At 45.9% G+C, this 17,096-nt stretch overlaps 1 protein-coding gene across 9 annotated transcripts in view; it reads right to left on the reverse strand.

The window, feature by feature from the left end:
* LOC308113149 (immunoglobulin superfamily member 21-like) overlaps positions 1-17,096 on the reverse strand; it is a 51,159-nt gene that overhangs the window by 25,441 nt on the left and 8,622 nt on the right. For 4 of the 9 annotated variants that reach the window (XM_080469164.1, XM_080469167.1, XM_080469169.1 and 1 more), the window contains exons 2-5: positions 5,014-5,138; positions 3,959-4,080; positions 1,813-1,931; positions 609-724 (exon numbers count right to left, since the gene is read on the reverse strand). In XM_080469164.1, coding sequence (XP_080325290.1) covers positions 609-724; positions 1,813-1,931; positions 3,959-4,080; positions 5,014-5,138 — 482 coding nt within the window. Of the gene's footprint in view, positions 1-608; positions 725-1,812; positions 1,932-3,958; positions 4,084-5,013; positions 5,139-14,917; positions 15,006-17,096 lie in introns of all 9 variants that reach the window. The other 5 variants (XM_080469166.1, XM_080469170.1, XM_080469163.1 and 2 more) reach the window with 3 other exon arrangements.

Genomic DNA, 17,096 nt, shown 5'->3' on the forward strand with positions numbered 1-17,096 from the left:
TGATTAACTTTTTCTTTTGTTTAATGGCTGGCATTGTAGGTTAATATATTAAAAAAAAATTCTGTTATCTATACGTTTTGTATGGTTATTAATGTTCAAAAAAGCAATAAAAAGTGAATTACAAGAAAATCTACCAGTTTATCCAAAACGGAATCCTGATTTAGAACTCTACATTCTACCTTTGCTATGCTGGCAGGACATGACAGTACATTCTGCTCTACCAGTTAGTTTGGTCGTCTTCATCCTGTTGATCTCCCACAATTCATAGAATGACCTGATTCTTGTCACAGCTGTACACACTTGAACAGAAATGCAATCCATCGTCGTTCTATTAAGTTGATTACATATGACGAGGACATGATGTACCTGATATTTGTCTCATTCAGGTCAATTGAAACATTATTTAGTAGACGTTTGTTCAGTTTTACATACGAAGCTCTTCTCTAATCCTCTGATGAAAAATGATAATACATTCCCAAAGCGGTTGTGGCTTTGAGATTTAACTGTTGTCTCTGTGATAGGAGCAGATGGAAGGTTCATACAGCTTTACCTCCTCACATAGTATTCAGTGACATGCAGTACATTGGATTAAAGTGATGCTGTCTCACCACGGGAGCTGGCTTTGCTCCTGTAACGACACAGACCAGCGTGAAGTTTTGGGCTTCGTAGCGGCTGAATGGAGCTGGACTGTTGGCTGCCACCACAGAAATGGATTTAGGAGGGACTGGAAGAGACAAAGATGAACTGAGCATGGTAATATAGTCAACGCCATAGAAATGATGGAATATGTCAGGTCTCTGTGTCTGTCCCGATGTGTCTCGCCTCGTGTTTCCAAATAACTAATGGCCTTCTCCCTCTGTGTGCACCCATCGTTGTGTTCCACTTGTGTCCAACCCTTCCTTGTGTATTTAAACCCCTCTCCCTCTGTTGTCCTTGTCGGATCGTCTTGTGTTCTTGTCGTCATGTCGCTCCTCTTGTCGCCCTTTTGTTTCCTGTGTCTCCTCGTGTTCCCTGGTCTTCAATAAACTCTGGGTTTTATGGAACTCTGTGAGTCTGCGCTTGGGTCCATCCACACACCACCTGCATTCCCTGACAACATCTATTTAAGCCTTTGACCTATTCCAGTCTGGCGTGTTCCCCTGGGGTCTGTTTACCTGCGACCTGTTCCAGTCCATCCTGTTTGCCTGGGGCCTGTTTGCCTAGAGCCTGTTTGCTTGGGGCCTGTTCGTCTGCGACCTGTTCCCGTCTGGCCTGTTTTGCCCTTGACCTGTTCCCGTCTGGCCGTGTGCGCCCCCAGTCCTGTGTTTCCCCGAGTCCTGGTTGCGTTCTGTCCCCAGTCCCTTGGCACGGGTTTCCTTTGTCCCGAGTTCCCCGTGGCCCCCCTGCCTTCCGAGGTCCCCCCCCCCCCTTGTCTTTGGGCCGTCAGGTGCCGGCCCTTGAAGGGGGTGTACTGTCAGGTCTCTTGTGTGTCTCACCTCGTGTTTCCAACTAACCAATGGCCTTATCCCTCTGTATGCACCAATCGTTGTGTTCCACTTGTGTCCAGTGTCTAACCCTTCCTTGTATATTTAAACTTCTCTCCCTCTGTTGTCCTTGTCAGATCGTCTTGTCTATGTGTCATCCCTTCGCCCTTGTGTTTCCTGCGTCTCCTCGTGTTCCCTGGTCTTCAATAAACTCTGGTTTCTTGTTTAGACAATGTATGGGACCAAGTGTTTAACTTTCATCATATACTTTGAAAATTTGTAACTCAGTAAAGACAAAATGAAATAAAACATTCTTGGACTATAACAGAACATAAGAATGAATACATGCCTATCACGGTGAGGGTGATGCTACTGGAAGCTAGGATGACTTTGTCTCTGGAGCCTCGGTCGTAGATCCCCACATGGCACTCGTACAAACCGTCATCCTGCATCTGGACCTCTGGAAGCCTGAAACAAAGATACATCCAAATAACTGAAGGCCACACACAGTTTGCCGCTGTCCTTCATCAGGATCTGCTGTTTAGGATTTAATAACTTGAGATGACTGCTTAAGACTGACACTACATCAAGCTCAAACAAAACCGGCTGCCAAAAACACCAAGCAAACTGAAAAACTGAAAGGAAATAATTAACTTTTTAAGACTGTTTTCTTGAGAGTAATAGACATAACATGACACAGACAACCGAGCTGAGATATGAAAGCTGGCTACCGGTGCCCGTATTCACGAAGCGTCTCAGAGTCTGTCAGAGCTTCTAACTTAGCCTAAAACATCCTAGCAATCTTAGCTTAAAAGTGATTCAGGAAGTTTCTCAGAGCAACTCTTAAGGCCTTCACATTCTCTCTGCAGTGCGCAGTAACGTCACAATCGTCATCCGCCTCTTTTCACAGGGTCCGCTGCGGCCCCACTGCGGTCGAACGTGCGCAGCCGACTGCGCAGCCGACTGCGCATGCGCCAGAGCCTACTGGCCGCTTGTCTGAGGAGATCCTCCGTCTCCCCATCTGAACAATCACAAATTAAAAGCAAATAAAGATAGCCAGTCGGCTCGAACTCCGGGCAGCAGAAGTGGATATATTTTCGGGATCGTTACGAAATGAAAGAAGTGAGCCCAGAAGTGGAGCATGAATACAATCATGTGCGCACCTGCGACCTGCGAACAGTCTGCAGACGAGCCTTGTGGGGAGCATGTGAAGGCCTTTAGCAAGGAGTCGACAGAAACTTGTATCTCAGTGAGGAGGAGGGTGACCCCGTTGCTATGCAGGATGCAGTCTGCTGGAAGCTGATTGGTTGTTAGAGGAAGGAGGACAGAAAAAAGCCTCTGTGCTCCGAGTAATGAATGGAGAGTAAAATTAACCCGTCAAATATCTTGGGCTGTATTAAAAATGTGTCATCATGACAATTATTTTATTTAATTAATTTGTACACAACTTAAAAATGATGGAACTTACCTCGTTCACAAGCCCATTATTATATTGATTTGATTATTATCTTTTCTGTCCACGCTGGTTATTTTTACCACTTAATGTATTTGATATTAAGGGTGGAGGCGACGCAGCGTCACCAATTCCTGTGATTTACCACCAATGTGGGGCTTTTAAAGCGCTGTAACGGTCAGACTGGTCACTCCGCTGACGGAGGGTTGGGACAGACGTAGTCATCACCACGACACTGCTGCAGCTTCCCTGTAGCGACGTACCGCAGTGTTGTGATCACCTTCGTCGAGGACAAACATTATTCCTCCACGATGGAGCCGGTAGCGTGTCATTAAGTCATTGTAGTTAAACATACGGAGAACATCTTTCCTTTCTCTTTGTCTTTCCGTCATCTTGTCTGTTTAAGAAACTCTTAGGTTTCTTAAAAGTTCTCCTCACTACTTTTTAAAGGTTTTCCACCTTAGGAGCTCTTTTAGGGCTTAAGATGCTTTGTGAATTATTTTTATTTTTGTAAGGAAAAATTCTAAGAAAAATCCTAAATTTCGAGGAATTCTAAGATTTTTTTTAAGAGTGACGTCACTAAGAGCCGCTTTTAGTCTCAGATGCTTTGTGAAAACGGACACTCATTGCTATCAAACTAGCCTCAAAGCTGTGATGTCAGGGTGAGTTTGTACCAGAAGGTTTCATTAAAATTGGCTTTATGTTCTGGTTGGAGTCATTTTGGTACTAATTATGAAATGTTTTGCAAATATATGCACTTTTTCAACACATGTACTCTTTGCCAAGACAAAGAAAAACTGAAGATTTAATGTAATAGGTATTATGACACTAATTTACTGGTCCTGGATTAAGGTGTGTTTCACGCTCCTGAAGTTTATCAATTTAATTAAAGAGCTTTTTGTACAATATTGTTCTTCTATCATTTCATGTCAATAACAGAAAAGTCAGACTCGATTTGCTCTGCACTCCCCTCCACCATCAAATCCTTTACTTCTGATTGTCCCTGGAGCTTCAGCATCATACAGGAGTTTCAATCTCTCACCGCACTGTTGACTGATAGATCAGGTCTTCTCGCCGGCGGTTCTCCTCCATGTGGGAGTAGCTTGCGTTGTACAAGGCATCGTAGGTGAAAATCTTTTGTTTGGAACTGCCTCCTTCCAGCACCTGCTAAAAGGAAGTCCATAAGTGGATCTTAAATAAAGCAAATATGACTTCACTAATAATAACGCTTGATGTCTGTTAATGTTGACGGTTTCTGACCCCCCCCCCCCCATAGAATTAGGGTTTGAATCATGCAGTGTTGTCAGCTTAAAGGAGAAAGAGAAGGAGAAGCACAAAGACCCTGAGGCAGAGAGAAGCAAAGTATACAAAGACATTAAATATAGGGTCTGAGCGCCGGGAGCAGGAACACTGGAAACAAGGTGCAAATACAGTGAAAAGGGATGAATGAAGAAAAAAAAAAAAAACACAGAACAAAAGAGTTGCAACAGTTAAAGAATGAAGACTGACTGATAACTACAAGTGGCTGTGAAAGCAGACTGTTTGTAGAACCGTTTGAAAAATAAAGGAAAGTACTAATCCCTATGATAACTGGTTTGTGGCTTCCTGCTTGTCAAATTACAAGCATTTTTCATCGACAATTTGGAAAATGGAAGCCAATTAGACTGTTTAATGTTAGTGGATAGAACCATATCTTATTTATTTTTACAGGTCTCTTAGTTTGGTATTTGATGTTTGAATCAAACAATCTTGTATTTAAGATTTTAAATAAATTGAGTTTGAACCCTGCTGTAGAGTTCAGCCTCACTGTCACATACTAATACATTTATAGTCAATATGTCAATATGCAACATGTATGAAGAACCTTTTGATATTTCCTAACCCAACAGCAGTGATCCTGAGTTTAACTAATTGAGACTCTGTAACTTGTTAAACAATATTATCAGACCAGCCATCATTGACATTAGAATTTACCTCCCATGTAAATGGCATAAAACAAGTTCCTGTGTGATTACAGGTCAGGAGAAGAACTTGATTTCCCTTTCCTGTGCACCTAATGAGTCAGTGTGTGAGTGAAGGCGTTTTCATAAAGTTCACCTGTTTGTTCACCCGAAACCACACGATCTCTCTGAGGTTTCCATCGGTCTGGAAGTTGCACTTGAGTGTGACTGTGTCTCCAATGACGACGGGAGGAAGAGGCTCAATGGAAACAGTGAGATAACCTGCCAGAGGAAGCAAAGGAAGACGTAGTCATGTGATGGTGTATTTACAAACTGCTCATCCAACAGTCCTTCAGCAATGCTTCTTCTTTCTGAGAGCCTGGAGAGACGTCCTCTTGTTGCTGCCTGTCTGTGTGGCAGCGGGAGACATCATGGAGGTGGAGGATGAAGGTCCAGGGAGGAGGAGGAGGGTCCAGGGATGATGATGGAGATGACCAAGTGAAAACATCCAAATCCAGGAGCGTTTTGGATCCCAAAGTCCATGTTTTTCTTAAATACACTGAATGCTTCCAGTAGTGGGAGTTTCAGTGTATTAGCACATGTATTCGCAACGGGAAAAGGCGAATAACTCAGAAAGCCGATGCGTAGAGATGGCGTCAGGCCTGCTGGTGGGAGTGCTGTCAAACCTGTGGCTAACATCAGCAGCCCTTCACGGGACCCAGCTGTCACTTTCAGAAAATATGTAAAACATTTTAGTGCATAGGTTGACTCTGCATTAATGAAATTCCATTCTTCCGATCACGACGTTAAATGATAAACATGATTAAAATATGACTGATACAGTCATTAACGAGCTGGAATGTGCATGTGAAGCACATGGCAGTGTGCGTGTGTGTATGTGTGTGTGTGTGTGTGTGTGTGTGTGTGTTTGTGTGTGTGTGTGTGTGTGGGGGGGGGGGGGGGCATCATGTGTGCAAAGAAGACCATTCTTCACGAGAATAAAAAGCCATATGATACCATACTGAATTTAAATGCACATATACTAGATATATGAAACATAATAACAGATCAATTAGAAGTAATATGTAAAACTACATTGTACAGGATATATTTTCTCCCAAAAAACTCATCGGTGGACGAGTTGTCCGGGGTCGCAGTTTTGTGGATGAGTTGTCCTAGAATCTGCGCACACATGCGCAGACACTCACAAGCACGCACACACTTTGAATGGATGTAAAAAGTTACTTTAACCTCTGTATAAATGCAAATCATCCTGGTTCACTCCAGTACAGACCAGTCTTCACTCAGACTTTGTCTGAGTGAAGACTGGTCAATTAAAGTAAATTAAAACTGGTCAATTAAAGTAAATTAAAACTTGAGGCTTAATCGTCAAAACTTTATCACGATTGTGTGAAAGTTGGTTATTTAAAGCATATTTACCTGCTTACAGCTAACATTAATAAGTTCATAGTTGAAAGTGATGGGAATATACGCCTGTAAATATTGGTTGCATATAATGTTGTGTGTTTAATATTTCAATTGTAATCTTACCATTTTAAAGATGAACATACACGCCGTGGCAATACTAACATGATTAGCCTGTCAATGGTATTTCCCATTATATGTTAGCATTAAGCTAGCGGACTATCAGGGAGGATTGTTTGATCAGAATACTCTTGGGCCTTCATGTAATTTTATCTGTACAAACACATATTAGTGCTGCTTCCAAAAGTCGACCAAACGTAGTAAATGTACAATTTTATTATCGTTTCAGTTGTAGAAGAGTTGACGCTTGCTAAGGTCTGGAAACACACAAACAGCTAACGTTAGCAAGCTACGATATCTATGAGGAACATAAACCTTCCATTGTGCTTATTAACTTGCTTGCTGGTTGTGGAGTGTCTCCGACACTGGAGATAATGGGCAGTCTTTTGCCACAGCTGCTGCAGAAGTTAGGTGACTCTTCCACCAACTCTTTCTCACAGTTGGGACAAAACATAGTTCCTTCTTTCATTCCCGGTGTCTTCCCCTCTCGACACTGTCAGCGCGCCGCAAGGGAAATAACTTCCGGTTCATAACCCGTCCTGCCCCGTCGTCCAATCAGTGATAGCGCTTGCCGCCGACGGGTACCTACCTTTTCCGTTAAAGTTAATGTGTTTTTTAATTTCTTGTTGTGTTTTGCAATTTGCAGTTGTGTTTTTGAATTAGTTGTTGTGTTTGATGATTTGTTGTTGTAGTTTGCACTTGTAAACTACACGCACTGAGCTGCCTGATCTACATACATTTGAGCGAGACACATCCCACAACACTACCCCCACCATGGACTGGTAATCAGCACTAATTCCATTCCATCTAAATAATATAAAGTGGTACACAATCCCTATTTCAGTAGGCCTAAAATGTGAAGACATAGCTGTGTCCAATATTACATAAATTTACATATCAAGGATGATAGGTTTGTTAAATTGTAATAACAAGTGTCTATTAAGTGATAAAATTAGCTCATTTAGCAGTGAACACACGAGTGAAAAATATACATTGAAATGCAATTATCTCTATTTAGAAAGAGTACAATACACCTACGCAATATATGAGACCTATTCTTTGGCGACCGGGAGTATTGCTGACTGACTGATCCTGTAATCAGAATACAACACGTACAAATAAAATAAAGTGCATGTATATAAAAACACTGTCTCTTCAGCTTTTGTCTTTGTTTGTTTTTTTTTAACAGTAACGATGAAAAAGAAAGTGCTTCTTAGAAAGTGCACAGAACATTGTGAACTAGACCAGAGTCCAAAATAAACTGTAAAGTCTCTAGTGCAAATATGAACTGTTTATGTGACTCACTCAAGTGACCCAGTCCCCGTACCGGTCCAGTCCTCCGCGCTAACGTTTGGGCCTTGGCTCTCCCACCGCACCCCACCATGGTCAAACATCACATGGGAAGGAGTGGATGGAGAAGACATGATCCCACTGGAATTATTAGCAAGTGGAGCAGGCGGCTTGGAGTTGCTGGGGCCGTCACTAGTTGTACTTCTTGCAGTAGAGAAGAAGTTATGCAGGCCGAGGTCCTGGTCTGCTGGTTCCCCGTCCACAGCGAGATCTTAGAAGGTGCCCAGTTCTGGGCTTGATCCAGACCCAGGCATTATCCAGGAGCTCACGGCTGCGGTAATGTTTCAGTTGATCATGGTGGATGACTTTGACTTTGGCTCTGGGGCTCTTTTGGATCCGGTAGACTAGATCATCCAACTGTCCCATAACAAAGAAAGGCCCTTCATAGGAGGGGAGGAACCTTCTGACTTTATTTTTGACATGACGTGTTCCTTTGATGAGATACCACACAGCATCTCTGACTTTGAACTGTGTGTGGCAAGCGTTTCCGTCATATTGTGTTTTTGCACCTCTGATTGACTCACCCAGGGCTTCTCGAGTGATGTTGTGGGCCAGTTCCAGTCGCTTGGGCATTTGTTGCACATACTCTGGGGCTGACGATGCATTGTCCGAGTCCGGGGGCAAACCAGCTACAAGGTCCACTGGTTCACTTATTTCATTTACGAATATCATGTAGTTGAGGGTGAAGCCAGTAGCACTGTGCTTGGTCGCTCTGTAAGCCATAGTGCATATGGAATCATGAGGTCCCAATCCCAGTGACTGCGCTGTGCAGTAGAGGAAAGGAGCTTTTGGAGTGTGGCATTGAAACGTTCAACTTGGCCGTCTGACTGTGGTCTGAATGGCGTGGTGTGGGTTTTCTCAATATCTAACAGACGGCACATTTCTTGGAATACCTTCTGATTCGAAATTGCGTCCTTGGTCACTGTGCAGAGTGAGGCATTCCGAATTGACACACCCATTCTGTTGAGACGACGTGTGCCGCTGTCACGGCCTTTTCGTCTGGGATTGGAAAAGCTTCTGTCCATTTTGTAAAATACTCCTGTATTACGAGCACATAGCATTTTGTGCGATTTGTCTCATTGAGTGGGCCCATAATTGTCCAGTGCAATACGCTCCATCGGGGCTCCAACCCTGATAGTTCCCATGGGTGCTTGTGGAGTTTTGCGGGGTCTGGCTCTGCATGCACAGTCAGTACAAGTCTGGCACGTGTGCGTTTTTCTTTGTCAGGTTAGGCAACGGTTCGGCAATGGAGGCAAAGTCTTTCACGAATCTGCGATAGTAGGAGGCAAGGCCAATGAAACGCCTGACCTCTTGGACTGACGTGGGAGTGGGCCAAGCTTGGATTTTGTGGACTTCATTGGGGTCAGTGGCCACACCATGCTCGGACACAATGGGACCTAGATAGGCAACTTCGAGGTGAAACAGGAAGCATTTGTCTGGTTTTAGTTTGAGGTTTGCTTGTTTAAGTCTCTGAAACACTTGGCTCAGCCGCTGCAGCATTTGGGCGCGTGTCTGGCCAGCACGATGATGTTGTCCAGGTAGACGAGGCAGGTCTCCCACTGCATGCCAGCCAGGACGCGGTCCATAAGGCGTTGGAACGTCGTTGGCGCGTTGCATGAGATTAACGGCATAACGGTCCATTCAAATAGTCCATTACAAGTGCATACGCCGGCTGTGTGTCGGGCTCTTAGCGACAGCTCAACTTGCCAATAACCTGAAGCGAGGTCCAAGGTGCTGAACCATTTGGCATTGGCGAATGTGTCCAGCATGTCTTGGTAGCGGGTACACGTCAGTGATAGTGCGGTCATTAAACGCCCTGTAATCTATACAAAGGCAATAACTCCCATCCTTTTTGCGCACCATTACGACTGGTGACGCCCAACTGCTGTGGCTGCGAGTGGCAATGCCGTTTTGGAGGCCCTCCCGGATCTGCTTGTCTGTGTGTTGCTGTTTTTTCCCAGCCATCCGACGAGGGGGCTGCTTCACTGGAGCTCCGGGCCGGGTTATGATGTGCCGCACGAGACTGGTCCGGCCCAGATTACCGGCTCCCCTGGAAAAGACACTTTCATAGACACGCAACAGGATCGACAGTTCAAGTTTTTTATTGTCATTAAGGTCAGTGGAACTCTGGGCATAGAGCTCTTGGAGGTGCTCTGGTACTGCAGGGGAGCTGGCTGGAAAGTCTGCCGCTTCTTCTCCGAACAGAACTATGCAATGCGGGCCTCTGCTTCGGTGAGGAATGGGTGGCCAAGCAGTACTTCATTGCTCACTATGTCAGCCACGATGAAGTCTGATTAACTTGATGGTTGTTGATACTGACAGGTATTTTGGCTTCACCAAGCACCAGTATGTGTCCTGGTCCCACCCCAAGCAAAGTCTCTACAATAGATGACTGTAATGTGGGTCTCATGTCTTGGTGAATGGTGTTGTAATGGTGAAGGTGCAGTATGCTCCTCCCTGCTCCACTGTCCAAGACTGTGCAAACCTCCAGCTCGTAGATGCTCATTTCACGACTCTGGCCTTTAAGGTGGAGTGCAGTAGGCTGTGGGCTTTCATGGGCAGTGCTCAGAACTAAAGTCTTTGCATTTATTTGGGGGGACGAGCACTGATGTTGTTTGTGACCCCAACCATTACAGTTATGGCAGCGAATGTCACCCCTTTTAAAGTTCTTGTATTGCTTTGGTGTTTTTGCAGTCATGTGTGGGACAAAACGATGGGCTAGCTGCAAGTGTAGTGGCAGTTACAGTCAAATTTATTTTTCTTCTCTGACAACAGCAGCATGGGGCCTTTGCTCAGTGTGGTTGCGGGTCACTGGCTGCATGACGCTGTGTGACATGGGACGCAGCTCTCTGTGGTTTCATGACAATGGGCTATCTCGTATGCTCTGGCTCGGGTGGCTGGGCGTTTTTCTAACAGTCTTTGGATTATCTCTGCATCACCCAGGCCATTAGTGAAAACTTCAACAGCTCTAGCATCTTGCTCAGCCTCTGACCAATCCCCATAAGCTACAGCTACTTTCCCATAAATGCCATCTCTGAACACATGGAGGGACTCACCAGCTTTGCGTACTCTTTGCCTCAGCTCTAATGCAGCAGCTGGTGCGTGATCTGAAGACGGGCCATATACAATTTCGAGTTCCTCTAGCAGGTGGCGGTAGTACCATTTAGATGAATGAGGGTTTCTGTGGACGATGATACCTGCAGCTCCAACAAGGCAGAATTTCAGCTGGATGGCCATTGTCTTTGCTGACCAGTGATTTGCCTCTGCGCAGCTCTCAAACTTGTGCATGAACTCTCTCCATGGTGTGCTGCCATCGTACTGGCCAGGATGTAGAGTGGGGACTCTCTTTGGGATCATCACTGTCCTTCGGTGGAGGCTGACATGGCGCGGAGCGGCTCTTACGCGGAGATGACGGTGAGATGACAGGAGTGACAGGGATGGCTTAATGAGGGATGTTCGTGTTTAACAGTCTCTGCTGAATTAATGCATGGGTACAACATAGGAAGCGTGCTTGCTTCTTGTTTGGAAGCAGCTGGTGTGCTTTGTACAAAACTTTGCATGTTAGCCGTGGCAAAGGGATTTGTGTCTGCATGCTGCACTTTTGATGGCATGCTTGGAGCAGCACAGGGGGGCGTGTAGACATCTGGGCTTCCTTACGGGGCCATGGCTTTGACTGTCGGCTCCATAAAAAGGATTGGTGGAGGAAAACGGAGCAGGACGGTTGAAAGGTGGGAACAGATCTCCTCCATTAGCAAGTGTGTTAGCACAGCTTTCATCACACAGAAATGGGTTGTAATGTTCACATTTTCTCTCTGTCCTGTGTTCATAAGCTCCCACAGTACCTTGTTCGTTGCCCCTGACATGTCCGTAAACATTGGGGAGATAGCGAGCGGCCGCCATTAGCTTAGCCTGTCGTATTAGCTTAGCGACGCTGCTGTCACTGTTGTATTACAGTCACTCGGTTTTAGCAGTTATTGTCCTTTTATTTCTGATGCTCACCACTCTTTCAACAATGTGATGGTCCCTTCTTGGTCGCCAGTTTTAACCATTCCTTCTTTAATCTCTTAACCGTGGTTGGGGGACACTGGAGATCCGTCTTCTCCAGGGCCGGAGGCAGTTTTTCCTCCGGGGTTACTCCCGTAGACGTCACGCTTGTTAACAGTAGTAGTAGCACCGAAAGAACAGGCCGTTTTTTTTGCCGAAGAGTTGGGACTTTATTGACTGCCGGCACTGTAATATACACATTATACTCACGACCTGCCCCGGTCGCCACGTCTGTCTCTCACTGTCATCACAGGTACACACACACCTGTCCGCTCCACGGGCTCATTCAGAAGAGCGCGTCTCGGCCGCACGCACACGCTCACTCACATTCACGCACTGAGCTGCCTAATCTACACACATTTGAGCGAGACACATCCCACAACAAAATCAAAAACAGAACCAAATGCCAACAGCAGCGCCAATCTAATCAAGAGAAAGAAAAAAATTAAAATAAAACTAGCTCTCACCTATCACTTGTAGATGAAATCCATCCCACTGTAAAATGCTGGACTAAGCCTTTGTTGGTCTGAGTTAGTCCTTCCATTTTTGGTGTCGGTCTTCCTCGACTCACAATTTCCATTTTTTTCTGCAAACTGGGACCTTGAAAAAGGCCCCGAAGCAGGTCCGTTATCGTATCACCCAATCTTGCTGTTAAATTAGCCGCCATCACCTTTCTGGAATAGCAGATAATAACAGTGCTTCATCATGCACCTGCTCATGGGCCAATCAGTGAAGCTCATTTCAATGACGACACCCAGACCAGCACTAGAAACTCTGCTTGCCCTGGAGCGTTCTGTCAATAGCACATCAAAATTTTATTGGCTGAAGATCCTGTCACTCAACATTTTAACCCAATAGCAGCGTCCAGCTTCCATCAGAGGTGAGCAATGCAGTCACTGCTGGCCCCAGCAGAGGACAGGAGCTGTGATGCGTTTAGAGGACTTAGGAGATTTGAGCTCCGCAAAATAAAACCATTTGTTTTCTGGATAAAATTGTATATTGAACAAGCAGCCTCACTGATTCCAGGCAGAATTCTGAATCACATTTTAATTATTAAAAAAAAAGAAATAATTTTTGACAGGGCTAGCAGTGCTAGCCTTGCTGCCCCTGACTGCACACCACTGCTGCATACTCAACCGTTTTTAAGAGTGTCTAAGTTGAAATTTAACGTGTAAGTGAAGTGCAACTGGTGCGACTAGAGTCGCCAAACACACTAGAAAGTTGCCAATAACACCAGAAGAAGTTAGATTTGTCGCTAGTCGCTTTTCACAAAAAAAGTCGCCAACAGGACCTGAAAAGTCGCCAGATTTAGCAAGAAAATCGGCAAGTTGGCAACAGTGGGTACCAGATCTGTCCGGGCTACCAGATGTGTCCAGGGTGGGGCTTGCGCATGCGCCTGAACTACCAGATGTGTCCGGGGTGAGACTTGGGTCCATGCCTTCTGATGATGTGTCACATTATGAATGGCTGTGATGACCTTTCACTTTATTACTGGCTGCAAGTTTCTCCCGTCACAGTGTAAATAAATTAGAAAGCTAACATTAGCTTTCACAGTTAGCGTCGTAGCTTCGTGGAAAGCTAACGTGGCTGTGTGAGGTGAAAAGACGCAACGAGTGGTTTACTGTCTCTGAATGTCCCGAAGCGGCAATATAAATAAACTTTCCTGGCCTTACTACTTCCTACAGAACGAGCAATAACATAATCTTTTTCATAAAGACCATTTAACACTAATTCAACGACGTGTGTCTCATCAATCATAAGTAGTTATATGATCCAACACTAATTTTCAAATTTTTATGAAAATTACTGTAATTTTGGATGTTATTTTTGGTCTTATAATGGAAAACTCACACCATGACTTCCTTATTAACAATATTATCATACTTGGTCAATTTGTTATACACAAAGCAAAATACTCGAAAGTCAAACCTCATTTTAATGCCTTTCATAACTCATTCTTAAGATATTTTAAATCCCTCAAAATGCTAATAGATAATAATGCCAAAAACTTCTTAAACATGATTGAAGGATTTACACTGGCAGAAAAACCAAAGCCCCTATTAAATCTGTACTCTACTTTACCATTGATTTTACCATGTATGTATTATTTATTTTATTCAATATTTTTCCCTATTTTGTGTTGTTCATTTTGTGTGTGTGTGTGCGTGTGTGTGTGTGTGGTTTGTCCACTGGGTGTGGCCGGAACTGTTGTGGGGGGTCCTGTAGCGACACCCCGGGGCACGAGGCCGTCGGGCCAGGACCTCGCCACCCCGGCGGTCGGCAGCCCCCCAGACCGGGGAGGCCCCAGCGAACCACCCCAGAGAGCCACGCCCCCGCCCAGGAAGCACCAGATGGAGAATGCAGAGAAGCCTCCCCCCCAGGCAAGAGGAGCCCACAGGAGAAGGATAAAGGGCACAGGGCACAGGGCCCCAGGCCCCGACCCAAGCCGCCAAGCCGAGACCGGCCGGAGCACGGCCCCCGGGCCGAGCGGGCCGAGAGCCCCCCTAATCCCGGCAGCGAAGCCTGCCGCACCCCCGGGAGCCAGCGAACCCGGCAAGGAAGAGATGGCCTCAGCCACCCGCCCCGGACCAGCCCCGCCCCAGCCCCGCCCCCAGACCAGGAAAAGTGAAGGCCCGACCAGGCCCGGTTGGAGGACAGTCAACTCTCCACCCCCAGGAGCCTCAGTTCCTACCACCCACTTTCCCGCCCCATGAAACCCCCCCCCCCCCTCACCACACACTCACACACTGGGGGAGGGAGGGTGATGCCTCTCGCCCCCCAGGCCGCCAGCCAGGCCCCCACCCGGCCACCGCGAGATCCCATCCTCCACTAATTCAACAGCGAATGGGGAAGGAGCACCGCACCCCAGCCCCCCCACGAGCACCACAACTGAGGGAGCACGCTCCCTGCATTCCAGCCGCACTCACCCCGAGCTGGGGTGAGACCCCCCCCACCCTGTGGAGTGTTGGATTAAATATGTATCTCCCCCAAATTATCGAAATTTTCACCAGAAAGTTCACAAAATTCACAAAAAGTTATGTATGCTAAGGCCTTCAAAAACGCATCTGTTCGGGCTGACAAACAATAATAATAATAATAATAATAATAATAATAATCCCTACGGTTTCCATAGGGTTCTATGCAGTCAGTGCTCAGACCCTAATTCCTTGGATTCTAACAGGCCCTCGTCCAGCTCTGCTCGGGCTCGGACTGTAATAAAAGTGAGAAGAAACAGAAAAAGAACTGCATGATTAGGTAAGCAATCATTTAGTTGAGTATTGTAATCATGGCACACAGGAACAGCCCTGAATGTGTTCACAGCAGTATGGTCTGGACTTCTGAAGTGCTCCACATTTCTTTCCTGAATACGAATATACCTCACACTGAGATGGTTTTAAATTTAGCAGACAAACACAGCTGTTGCTGGAGGAGCGTTTGTTTACTACACTTTGAGCCATATGTGGTCAATAAAGCAGCTTACTATGAGTCTGTGCTGTAAAAGCAGAAAAGCCTTTTAATAATTCAGTCTGTTGTGTGCTCAGGATCTTCCGAGAACACCAAGCAGATCGGACCTACTGGTGCACAACGAAAACTGTTTCACTCAAAGATACTGGAGAAGAGGAGTCTTTATTCAGTCCAGGGTCCCAGTGCTGCTGAGAGTAGAGCATTCTTCCACCACCCTGCAGGGTGGAGCAGTCCTCCTCCTCCTCTGTGCAGGGTGGAGTGTTCATCCACCATTCAGGGTGGAGTGCTCCTTTCAAAGACATCCACGTCTGCAGGCTGATGATTTCACTAAAAGATTCACATAAAAACCGCAAATGTCCTGAAAGTGTGTGTGTGTGTGTGTGTGTGTGTGTGTGTGTGTGTGTGTGTGTGTGTGTGTGTGTGTGTGTGTGTGTGTGTGTGTGTTTGTGCAGGGACTAAAGTCACCTTGTGTGTTGCTGCTGGGAGCCTCACCTCTCTCACTGGCCTGTTCTGCCTGACGGCAGCCGGCCCACAGATTATTTTTCCCATGTTTTCCTCTTAATCCTGCCTACGGCTTTTCATCCAGAGAGTCAGTCATTCGCCAAGCCCTGGTCCCTCCACCCACATACACACAAACAATGTGTTAAAGGGAGATTACTACAAATCAGCATCACATTGAAATGATTTCATTAAAAAAAGCAGCACTCCCATCTAATGACTGATTCCTAAACACCATCTGTAAACCACAAAGATCAACTGACGAAAAGCAGATTTTGTAATGAAATTAGGGTTAGCATAACTGTTACGTCACGGGGGTCCCCCCCCTTATATTTCTGCTCCTCTTACGGGCATTTGGCCCTGTTATATTCTTTAGTTAGATATTTTTTTTAGAAGATTGGAATTATTAGCGGCGGTGATCACATCCGGGTCCTGGTTTCTTTATTGGAATTATTTCCGCTCCGTCTATAAATAGGCTGGGCTTTGCGCTCCCCAGGTCTCTGGCTCTCACTGTCTCGCTGTCTCGCTGTCTCACTGGCTCTGTCATTCATTGTCTTCATGTCATTTCCTGGGAGGCGCCGTGGTCCTGATGACTGCAGGTGCAGTTCCAGCTCCAAGCTTCCCGGTGGCCGGCTGGCTGGCCGAGGTGGGATCTGTTTGGCGTGGCTGTACCTGCCGTACGGTTTTCGCTTTTTATTTTTCCCTCTGGGTCTAGTCTGGGTTTGTGCTTTCTTTCTTAGCCCGGCTGCCGGTACTGGTTCGACGGCCCTGTACAGGGTTGGGCCATTGCTGCATCTGTTTGTTTCGTTTGGCCGGGCTGCCACGCCATCTTTCAGTTAAACATTTCCCTGTTCCCTGCTTTTTTGTCTTTTTGTTGGACAGGTGGACGAGGCTCTCGTAAAAAGAAATCAAAGAAAATAAATTAAATGTTTAAAAACTCATGCCCTTGTCTCCCGGGTCCAAAAATGTGTTTCCTCCCTCTGTGGGGTCCTAACATATTTATGGGGGTTCGTCAAATGAACCATTCCTGGCATATTTGCGGGAGCTTGCCCCGTCACATATTTATGGGATGTGGAGAAGTGATATTACTGTCCACACTTGTCTGCTATCACTGCTTCTGTTCTGTCTAAAAGAAATGAACAGACACATAAATAAAGACCCCTGTATATTCCCATAAGAACCCATAAGAACCCATAAGAACCCATGAGAACAAGAAGCAAAGTTCGATTGTGACGTCAGCCAGACGGTGAAAAAAAAGCTTTTTTCTGCAGGACAGTTCATACTCAGAGGAGAAGCTGTCAAATCCACAGGCCCCGCCCCCTCACAGCAGGCCCCGCC

Source organism: Lipophrys pholis, assembly GCF_963383615.2.
Source record: "Lipophrys pholis genome assembly, chromosome: 8".
NCBI lineage: Eukaryota > Metazoa > Chordata > Actinopteri > Blenniiformes > Blenniidae > Lipophrys > Lipophrys pholis.